Source organism: Armigeres subalbatus, chromosome 1 (assembly GCF_024139115.2).
Source record: "Armigeres subalbatus isolate Guangzhou_Male chromosome 1, GZ_Asu_2, whole genome shotgun sequence".
NCBI classification, from domain to species: Eukaryota; Metazoa; Arthropoda; class Insecta; order Diptera; family Culicidae; genus Armigeres; species Armigeres subalbatus.
In genome coordinates, this window is record NC_085139.1 from 156,195,708 (window position 1) to 156,207,218 (window position 11,511).

Sequence of the window (11,511 nt, forward strand, 5' to 3'; positions counted from 1 at the left end):
GGACTCGTGGAGCTGAATGCTTTACGAAGCAATTCCGAGAGGATTCACGAACAGATTCCCACAGTGATTTCGAGAGGATGCATGCAGGAATCACAAAAGAATTCCCGAAAAGATTAGTGAAGATATCGCGTAGGGATTCGCAAAGGAATTTTGGAAGGATTCGCGAAGGAGTTTTGAAAAAACGAAACGCAAAAGAATCCTGAAAGGATTCTCGAAAAGTTCGCGATGGAATTATATATAAGAAATTATATATAAGAGCAAGATTACCGGTGGTGAGTTTAAGCCTTTTGGCAGCGCAGTATCATTACAGTGATCGTTCGCTAATTGGGGCACGACCTCACCCCAACTAGCGAATGCCGTTCGCTAATTGGGGCGGTTTGACAAGCGTCAATGTTGATTACTTTTTGCATTGAACAAGCGCCAGAAAATATCGATCCCGCCAAACACGGAAACAAAACGTCAACGCGTTTTTGACATCACATTCTGACGTTTAGCTGCTTTTTAATTGGGTTTCACCCCAATTAGCGAACCCCCAACTAAAAAGCGCCCCAACTAGAAAAACCCTAATTAGCGAACGTTCACTGTACTTGACACTTTACCGGTCGCTACTAAACGCGCTGCTATAACAGTAGCGCGAATGAAAGGTGACCAAATTTGGTAGCGCGATAAGAGCGCTGCTATTTGATAAACTGTCAACTGTCAAACGTCACCGGTACGGAATACAGCAACCAAATTGAGAGCCGAAAATAGTGACCGATACGGAAACGAGTGACGAAACTAAAATAAAAGCGCTGCGCGGGTGATAATGATGCTCTAAACAACCCAATTCCGGTTTTCAATTTAAATATTTCAATAAGCTCTATCTGGAATAAGAACGAATGTCGCAAAAGAGGATTCTCTTCGTCGACTTCCCCTCTTTTAAATAAAAGCAGTGCTCTTATCGCGCTACCAAATTTGGTCACCTGTCAGTCGCGCTACTGTTATAGCAGCGCGTTTAGTAGCGACCGGTAAAGTGTCAAGTAATGATACTGCGCTGCCAAAAGGCTTAAACTCACCACCGGTAATCTTGCTCTTAGGGGTATATATCTAGATTGCTTTGAGAATAGGTCGTATGTGCAAAAGAGAGTCTCTCTTTGCTTGCACTCTCTTTCGCTAATAGATAAGCTATTTTTGCATATTTTGCTACATTTTCACTTCAGCACGATAGACTAAGCTATTATCTTTAGATATCTGCTAAGAAATCCGAAGTGAACTTTAGTATAGTTCTATAATAATCGAAAGAGAATGAAAGTCAAGAGAGCCCAAGGGGTGTCTCACAGCTATCGAAGGGAGCGAATTTCAATCGAAATAAAGTCGATTTGTATACACAGAAAGAAAAAACACTAATAAAATTAAAAAAACCATTGGTAAATTTAAAAAGTTGCGTTGGTTCTTTTTCGTAGAGAGTCTCATATGTTCAGTGCAAAAGTTGATCAACTTTTGTTTTCAAAGCGTTTCAAAGTTAATCACCCGTTCCAAAATTAAAAGTTTAAACTTTTAGAAATGAAACTGTAGAACTGTCGAACCGAAATTGTTACACTGTTAAAAATAAAAGTTGTTTTCCCCTCCTAAAACCAAAATTTTAGCACATTTTATTTTACTTTAAAATTTTTCATTTCATTTATTTAATCAAGTCAATTCTTTTTTGAAACATGTTTTATTTAATATCGATTTGAGTTTACTTGTTTATTTCAAACAAGATTTAAACACTGTTTAATAAAAATACATGGATGCCAGGGTAGTTTTATCGGGAAACGGTGAAGCTGTTGGCATCTGCTAAACCAGGCATTCTCTCGGGTATTCCATTTTATTCGTTGTTTTTATCCCGTCGTCCCGTTTATTCGTCGAACTGCCCGGAGACGTACCTTGAGTTGTAGGCTTATTTACTTAGTACATCTTTTGTGATTACGTTTGGCTCACTGCTGACCAACTGGCCTTCTCATCCGCCATCAACCATTCCGCTCTGAAAACACAATAAAAACAAGCATATTAGAATTAATATATTACAATTTTCCTTTTCACTGCCTGAACAAAGTTTTTCACCTGTGACTACCTTGTTTTGAGTTTTTCCCTGTTCCAATCGATTGGTCGCCACCGGAATACCTTGACTTTGCAGCGAAGCAAACGAGCCGGAAATAAGCTCCGTCGAGACGACATATCTAATCAGAGAAAAATGAAAACAGAAATACATTATTTATTTTGCCTGGGTTTACTCGTGTGAGCATTTTTGAGAGCCTCGCGTAAAAACTTGTATAAAACTAAAACGTACCTTCCGATTATAACGATGGCGGGAACAGTAATCAAATTCGATCAAATTAATTTTGCTACCATCAGCATATCAGCGACCAGCAAAACAGAAAACAAATTTTCTTTTCTGTCACCCGCGACTAATGCGACACACGCCAGCACATCGATTTTGTGTTTGCGGATTTGACAATTTCATCATTTGCTGCACTGAAAGAAACGCGTTTTAAATTTACAGCTTAACTTGAAGAAAAACACTTTTAAAATAAAAAGATAACTTTCACTGTGAAAAAAATACTTTCATTTTGAAGAAAATAGAGCACTTTTTAAATATAAAGTTCAAAATATTTATTAAAATAGTTTTTGTTTTTTGTGTGTTGATTTTTATAATATGGTACTATTTAATCAAATTTGCAACACACCTTCTGCGGCACTGAACTGTAATTTTCATCCAAGCAAACGTGGATTTTACATGTTACCAATGGCATCAATCGAGTTGTTTATTTTTCTATCAACAATTAAGTTTAAGCATGAGATCTGAATTTACAATTGTTATTTACCTATGTCAATTAATAACAAACAGTTCTCTAATTTTAGGTTTTGGATGTTAAAGTGATCTCCAGGACGATACTATCTCAAGCTTTGATGATTAATGAGAAAATCATACAGAAATTATACCCAATCTAAGCTTTTGCAACGGTGGCCGAAAATATAATATTTCGCACAACTTTCACATTCTTTGCCCAGCTCATTGCCCATTCAGATGGTTTGCTCATTTCGTGTACAAAAAAATTAATGATAGCTTCCATTTTTAACTATTGCTACTGCTACAGTAATTTTTTATTTTCGGACTACCCAAGGACCGCGAATCGTTTTTTCAATTCGATCTGAGAGAGTGTCCTCGGTAGTATCATAGCTAGTGTAGGTAGTGGAAGTTTTCTGTCCAGGCTTCTACTACGAGTCAGAGCGGGTATGTCTGATAAATTTCATGAATTGATTTAATTTATTCATCTACTCGTGGGCCAATTGCACTAGGTAATAATGCACCGGTGCTTCTGTTCTGATGTGTATAGGGAAAATAATAATGTCAGAAACTGGACGAAATTGCTAAAAAAATACATAGTACATTAATCATTAAATTTTTTTGGACTCTGGGTTGCAGGTGACAACATCTATACTTCGGTCTATGCTATGGCCATCAGACAGAATTCACGTATTCTGGAAAACGAGGTATTGTCCGGGTAGCACTTTCCTGCTCTTTCTATCAGTATTTATAACAACTTAACAAATCCAACGACTCGGTATTTGTGAAGGCGTTTACATATTTTGACAATCACTGACAGATGATAAAATCGTTGCGTTGCTAAAATCACTTTGGAGTCTGAATAATTTCGATTTATATCGAAATAAAGTCGCTTCGGTTGCTTGGTTAATTTTGAGCAAATAAATTCAATTCAATCTATGTGAGACACCCCTTGAGAGAGCCTCTCTTTTGCACATACGACCTATTCTCAAAGCAATCTAGATATGTTTTTACATATTCTGAATCTGCATAAAAACAGAGCCTAACCCCAATTTTTCAGAATTTTTGGAGCACCGGAACCATTTTTAATTTGGATTTCAAACTTATATGGGACTAAAAATTTGTTCTTATGCTGCATGGGCCAACTGTCATTTTATGAATATTAGTGTCATTCTATCGATTGAAATGGCTTATTGTTTGCTGTTCAAAAATGTAAATAAAAGTTTTACAAACAAAATAAAAATATGTTGGAGATCAGGAAAGCATGCTCTTTATGTTGAACTATGAAAAACCTCATATTTTTCTTTGCTAAACAACCCAATTGGGGGATAGCGAAGTTGGATTTTTCTCACAATCCGTACGTGATAATGATGCTCTAAACAACCCAATTCCGGTTTTCAATTTAAATATTTCAATAAGCTCTATCTGGAATAAGAACGAATGTCGCAAAAGAGGATTCTCTTCGTCGACTTCCCCTCTTTTAAATAAAAGCAGCGCTCTTATCGCGCTACCAAATTTGGTCACCTGTCAGTCGCGCTACTGTTATAGCAGCGCGTTTAGTAGCGACCGGTAAAGTGTCAAGTAATGATACTGCGTTGCCAAACAGCTTAAACTCACCACCGGTAATCTTGCTCTAAGGTAGCCTTTAAGGTCACTCCTCACGGAATCCAAGTTTCAAAGTGCTCGCGTTTTCGGAGGCACACCGCTCGATACGGAAGCAACGCACAACTGTCATTTTTATTATTCCACGCATGCTGCGACGCAACAAAGCTAAATCAACAAAAATGACAGTTGTGCGCCACCTCCGTATCGAGTCGTGTGCCCCCGAAAACGCGAGCACTTCGAAACTTGGATTCCGTGAGGAGTGTCCTTAAAGGGGGCCGGTATTTTCAAGACCAAATTTTTAAAAAGATTTATCTGCTTTTGTAAACAAAGATTTAAACGTCGTTTTGATGAATCTGATAAAACTTCGACGCAAACCAACGCCATTAACAGGTAGCCGAAACCTCCACCTACCTATTGATAGTGTTGGTTTGCGTGGGAGTGATATCAGATTCGTCAAATCGACGTTTGTATCTTTGTTTACAAAAGCAGATAAGTCGTTTTGAAAATTTTGTCTTGTTTTGATTTTCCCTGCCCAAACATCGCATATGTAAAAATGCATGGGGAAGATCCATTAATTACGTAACGCAAAAATTGAGCATTTTCAACCCCCCCCCCCCCCCCCCCTACCACTATGTCACACTTTTTATATGAAACGTCTGAAAATTTTGTATGCGGATCGTTACACTGAAATTATTCTACACACTCATGCTACTGGTTTCACACGTGAATTTTCACTACTTGTAAACCATATTTAAATAACGTGGAATTCCAGTCGCATACGTCAAAAAATGGAACGTTCGGTACAGATGAATTTCTCGCTTAACTTTTCAAAAGGACCTAAGTAACATTTTTTTCATGTAATTATTTGAATAGCGCAATTAACAGAACAACATGAAATCTATTGATTGCAGTATTCAAATTAATTCATGAAAAAAATGTTACTTAGGTCCTTTTGAAAAGTTAAGCGAGATTTCATCGATAATTAAAATGGAAAACACGTTCAATCTTCATGGATTGTTTTTGTGAAAAATGTCAGAATCCGGGATTTTTTTTTCTTTCTAAATTACAAATGAAAGTAATGATTCGAACACGCAAATGCAAAACATGCAAATGAAACATATCAATCTTGAATTTTGAATAATAGTTTATTAACATTAAACAAAACAATATATTCTCGGGTCAATCATTAAAACAGGGTGATAATTTTGTATTTTTTCTTGTCTACCAGCAAAATTCTGCATAGGAGATTCCGAAGACGTGAAGGTTTCTAAAATTGCTGCTTGAATTATTGTGTAATATTGAATAATCCAATGCAATGCCATCATAAATACCAGTTCCGAAGTTCAAAGGTTAAACCTGAAACAGTAGGGCACATTTACAATAATTTATAATTTTCAATCATATAGCAAGAACTTACCTTTTTGTATATTAAAAATACGAGATAGGCAGAAAGTAATTATGTTTCAACTATATAGACCAAGTAAAATTAATAATAAATAATTTCCTTCATTATAAGATGCTCGCAATATTCAGACGGTTGGTTCACTCACAAACTTTTTCTTTCAGCGCCATATTTTTTTTCTTCATCTTTCATTGCTATGGAAAACAATGTTTAAAACACGTCAATATGCACAGTTTTTACCTATGGTATCAATCCATATTTATATCTTGTGGCTTAAACGTGGATGGCTAGTGAAAAAGACGGTCGATGAAACACGTTCGATCCACATGAAAAAGAACATTGTGTGAACGTGTATAATATTTTCAGTGTACACATTGCCCAAACCCCCCTTCCCCCCAAAGCGTAACGTAATTTGTGGATGCTCCCATGGGGAAAAATTCCGCGAACCAAGTTCCCGAAGTGTAGGGTTACCTAAAAATCTTGCGAGAATAATCAATTAGGTTCTGCAGCGTCTGTATCTAACCTCAAACTGATGACAGATTAGTAGTACTTCACGTTGGACTCGGGGGCAGCCAACCAATCACGAACTCGAACCTTGTCGGAGTCAGTGGAAAGTACTACTGAACTGTCAAAAAAGTTCATTTGACGAGGACCGAATTCATTCGTGACGTCATGCTGCAGAACTTATTTATATATTGGGTTGTTGGGGCAAACTACGGTTTTGAATGAAAACACACGACGTTTTCAAAAATCAGGCGAAAATTGAGAAAGAGATTAAAACAGTCCATGCAAGTGCCCTTGTGAAGATGTGAACAGTGAAATCGTAACGTGTGTCTCATAGAACAAAACTGACAGGCCTCCCGTTACTTCTCCACGTCAAAGATTGATTGTTTTTGAAAAAAGTTTAGAAAAGGTAACAAAATTTAATATATTTCAATTTTTTCGATAATTTCAATTATATTTATTCAGCATCAGCGTCTAAAATGGTGTCTGTATTAAACACAATTGATACGGGTCATGAAGATATGATCCACGGAGCGGAAGTGGATTATTACGGACTTCGTCTGGCGACATGTTCCTCCGACAACTCGGTAAAAATCTTCGACATTAAAGGCGGTGCCCAAACATTAGCTGTCGACCTGAAGGGCCACGGTGGACCAGTTTGGCAGGTGGCCTGGGCACATCCTCGTTACGGGAACATCTTGGCTTCGTGCTCGTATGATCGAAAGGTCATTATTTGGAAGGAAGCCGGTCCCGGTGATTGGACGAAGTGGTTCGAGTATAGCAATCATGACTCGTCAGTTAACTCTGTGGCGTGGGCTCCTCCAGAATATGGATTGATTCTGGCTTGCGGAAGCTCTGATGGTTCGGTGTCAATTTTGACAGCCAGTGTCGAAGCAGGTACATGGGATTCGAAGAAAATCCCCAATGCCCATAGCATCGGATGCAACACGGTCAGTTGGTGTCCGGCTACAGCTCCTGAACCGGCGTTTGACCAGAGACCTTCTAAAGTAAACCTGGCTGTGAAGCGTTTGGCTTCTGGGGGCTGCGATAATTCTGTGAAAATTTGGAAAGAAGATGGTGATCGTTGGGAAGAGGAGAAGCGACTTGAGCTGCATTCAGATTGGGTTCGGGATGTTGCCTGGGCGCCAAATGTGGGGCTCCCTCGTCATCAGATTGCCAGTTGCTCTCAGGATCGACGAGTAATCATCTGGAATAGCGACGATTTGCAAAACTGGCAGTCAACAATTTTGAACAACTTTGACGACGTGGTTTGGAATGTGAGTTGGTCTTTGACGGGGAATATTTTGGCCGTGTCAGGTGGTGACAACAAGATCAGTCTGTGGCGTGAAAACAACGAAGGACAGTGGATTTGTATAAGCGAGGATACCAATTCTGTTGGCCAGAACCATCCCTCGAACCAGCCGCAGAACAACTTTGTGCCGGAGCAGAGAACACTGTAAATGTGGTCGCGAATGATCGAGATGTTACATTCATTTCCGTTTCAGATTTATAATATTATTTCTAGTTCACTTTGCATTCTTTGTAATCAATTATAAAATAAACGTAATCGTAGAACATTTCTATAGTCATGTATTTTTCTCGGTACTCTATTTCCTATATTACCAAAATGAAGCCTTTTCCACGGTTTTGCCTTTCTCGTACAACAAAGTAGCACCGCAAGGCTATCATTTCACTCCAAAAACAAACTTTTTATAGAAGTCTCGGAGACCCATGATGTTGCATATCAATCGACTCGGCATTCGACTTGGTACAACCCCTAGTTGATCATTATTGAATAAATATAATCACGATCGGTCAATGTATTTAAAAGTTATAAATATGAAAAATATAAGGCGAAACCAAACGATTGAATCGAGAAAGGCATCGTCACCGCTAGGTTAATTAATCTGGGTTTTTCAACCTAAATGAAATTTCCTATTTCATAGAAATCTGTCCCATATGAATAGGAAAGCCAATCAAGATAGGGTAGGTATTAGAGTGGGGCGCAGTTGTATGGAAAAACGCAAACTTCGTCTGATCAAGTGAGATCAAGGTTTTTCTGAATCGTTTTGGGACCCCAATCAACTGTGCAAAATATGGGCTCGATTGGTTGCGACCTCGCATGCCGCATCGCAATTTACATGGAGATTAGTATGGGAAAACGTACTTTTTTACATTTTTGCTATTAGCGGCTTCGATTTTCTGTCAGCACTACCGGACGACCTATGGATTTCGAAGGGCAAAATCCATCTTCCTTCTTGTCGGATTTTTTTCTTTGTGAAATGATTCCGGATAGCTCCCATTAGCTCGAAAGCCCTATAAAATCAAATTATTTTGAAATAACACTCAGTTAAATTATTGGTCTACGTAGTTAGGCTGTGCTGGCAGAATAAACGATTTTTTGCATATGGTTTGAACACTCAATCTTCGAAGCGTTATAACTTTTTTCGTGGACGTTCCAGCAACGTGCCTTCTCCAGCAAAGTTTTTCGGCATCCTTTGGGTTATACTTTAACGCAATGTGCCACTTGGTTTACGATGAACTGAAACCTCTAGTAGTAGAAATGCAAAAATTTACGTTCTTCCATACTAATTTCCATACAAACTTCAAACGCGATGCGGAAAGCGAGGAAGCAACCAATCGGTCCCAAATTCTGCAAAGTTGTTCAGGACCCAGAATGGCTTCGAAAAACCATTGATTTGAAAAAATGACCATGACGCCCCACTCTAGTAGGTATGGGATTGTATGCAGTCTAGTTTATTACCACTTGCTTGTTTAATTTTCCTAATCAAAAGTATTATGGAATATTGGAATGTTCTACGAGAAGACTGACGTCAGGTGAGTTAATTTCGGCTTTTCTCATGTTAATTTACTATGTAATAGCCGGTTAACATTGTTGGGTTTCTTACGTGTTACCATATAAAATAAGATGAGTGAAATTTAATATCAAGATACTTATCATGTCATAAAGCTCATAATCTAAACAGGCTATAATTCAAGTGGGAGTATTATTTACGACTGCTCTCATTTCATTGCAATCTCACGAGCTCCATATCACTTAACTCACTAACATCTATACTGCCGTGAATCGCATATCTGTCCCATCATTGCTGGGTTTCCTATTCATATGGGACAAATATGCGATTCACAGCAGTATATACCGATATACTCTATATACTGCTAATAACTATACCATATGTCGGCCTCGTCTGATAGTATAGTTGTGTTTGTAAATAAATCGATCTGTCATTTGTATTTTGTTTATCAGTGTACTAAAATAGGTTGCTTTCCTTTAATTTATCTCTTGACTCTTGCATAGCAATACCGAGCCAAAATTCTATTATCATTATCAATTAATTGTCACTCAATCAGGGTTCGAGTGTTGAGTTATTAGTTTTTTCCCCATAAATACTAAGTGGCCTAAAATGGTTCAGAAGCACCACGTAGCCGGATACGATAATTTTGTGAGTTTCATGAAAAACTTTAACAGTAATGGCCAGCCGGTAAATATTCTTTTCTCTGGCGCGAAGCTAGACAATGGTGTCAGCTGGTGTGGAGATTGCGTTGAAGGTAACTTGATGATTTTCCTACATCTTAGATACAGAGCTAATATTATGTTGCTTTGCTTTTAGCTGCCCCATTCATTGAAACAGCATTAGAATCAGCTCCGGCTGAATCACATTTCATCCACGTAGATGTGGGAGATAGACCAACGTGGAAGGACATGAACAATGCTTTCCGCAAGGATAGCGATACACATCTGAGCGTTATTCCGACGTTGATCCGTTGGAAAAACCCTCAACGATTGGAGGGCGAACAGTGCTGCAAAGCGGATCTTTTGGAGATGTTTTTCACCGACGATGAATGAGAATTAATATGAAATATATTCCAACAAAATAATTCTACTACAATTTTCCATTCTTTTTTCTTTTTATAAAAAAGCGGCAATAAATTATGTACTTCCTGACATACGTAATTATTTTCCCGTATTAGCTCTTGTTAGATTTGTCGCATTCGTTTTCCGAATCACTTGAGATTTTAATAACGTATAATATAATAATCGACAGCAAAATAAAATTTCCATGAATTAGAAATTTTCCATAAAAAAATAGGAAATTGTCAATAAAGAAATACAAAATTTCCATAAACAATTGAGAATTTTCCACAAAACAAAAATAAATTGCAATTATAAAAGATTTTTCCATAAAGAAATCAATACGTCCTACAAAAAAAAAACAAAATTCGTGTAAAATATGATAACGGTTTATAAATATGATTATATGATTCAATTTTTTTTGAACATGGGAGGTCTTTCTTAAGGTCTTTCAAAATGATCTCGAATTAAGATCAAGGTATCTACCAAATGCAGGGATGCCAGAGGATATTTTCAAATGTCTTCACAGTCGAGTAAAAATGTCTTCAAATGTCTTCAATATCGAAATTATGATTATCGGTGAAAAAATATTCAAAATTCAATAGGTTTATAATTTCAATCATCTTCTTGTTTTATGTATCGTTTATTTTTTAACACTCAAATTAATAGAATTCAAAAGCATATTCATTAAATCTTCATGTACAGTAAGGGCAATCACTTTTCCTTGAATTTTTTAATGAGTCTTTAAATATAATTCCAACGGATTTTTCTAAATGAATTTCTTTGTGGAATTCTTCTGAATTTATTTTTAAAGAATTGCCTGTAGGGATTCGGAATATATATACCTGAAGAAGCGTCCACAAGATTTTTTGAAGAATTTTCCGGAAGAATTTCTGGAGAAACTTCAGAATAAATTCCTGATGAACTTTTCGGAAACTTCCTAATGGAACTCCTGAAGGAATTTCCAGAGGAATTGTTGTTGGAACATCCAAAAGATTTTTTGAAGGAACTTCCAGATAAATTTCTGGAGGAGCTTCCGCATGAAATGCTAATGGAACTTCCGGAGGAATTACAGAAGGAATTCATGAGGGATTTTCAGAAGAATTTTCAGGAAGAATTGGAGGGTTTTCCTGAGCAATTACTGAAAGAGTTTGTAGTGTAGTTCCTGAAAGAATTTCTGAAGAAACTTTCGAAGGAACTTTTTGGATAACTTTTTGGAGGAACTTCCTGAGGCATTGCTGCAGGAATTTCCGAGAGAATTCCTGGAGGAATAATAGAGAAATAACAGAGAAATTCCAGAGTTATTATTGGAGAATCTTT

The 11,511-nt window shown here is 37.3% G+C and overlaps 2 protein-coding genes and 1 long non-coding RNA gene across 3 annotated transcripts; 2 read left to right on the top strand and 1 right to left on the bottom strand.

Moving 5' to 3' along the window:
- Positions 1-1,677: 1,677 nt before the first annotated feature.
- On the bottom strand, positions 1,678-2,498 carry LOC134207743 (uncharacterized). Its single transcript, XR_009978416.1, has 3 exons — positions 2,309-2,498; positions 2,093-2,198; positions 1,678-2,002 (listed from the first exon to the last, which is right to left on the bottom strand). It is a non-coding gene; the product is annotated as an uncharacterized LOC134207743 (long non-coding RNA).
- A 4,074-nt stretch (positions 2,499-6,572) lies between these two features.
- On the top strand, positions 6,573-7,898 carry LOC134205363 (protein SEC13 homolog). Its single transcript, XM_062680563.1, has 2 exons — positions 6,573-6,726; positions 6,783-7,898. The coding sequence occupies exon 2, from the start codon at positions 6,797-6,799 to the stop codon at positions 7,775-7,777; it is 981 nt and encodes a 326-aa protein (XP_062536547.1). The 5' UTR covers positions 6,573-6,726; positions 6,783-6,796; the 3' UTR covers positions 7,778-7,898.
- A 1,670-nt stretch (positions 7,899-9,568) lies between these two features.
- LOC134205364 (thioredoxin domain-containing protein 17-like) lies at positions 9,569-10,284 on the top strand. Its single transcript, XM_062680564.1, has 2 exons — positions 9,569-9,887; positions 9,950-10,284. Exons 1-2 carry the CDS (start codon positions 9,743-9,745, stop codon positions 10,183-10,185), a joined length of 381 nt encoding a protein of 126 aa, XP_062536548.1. The 5' UTR covers positions 9,569-9,742; the 3' UTR covers positions 10,186-10,284.
- The last annotated feature ends 1,227 nt before the right edge of the window (positions 10,285-11,511 follow it).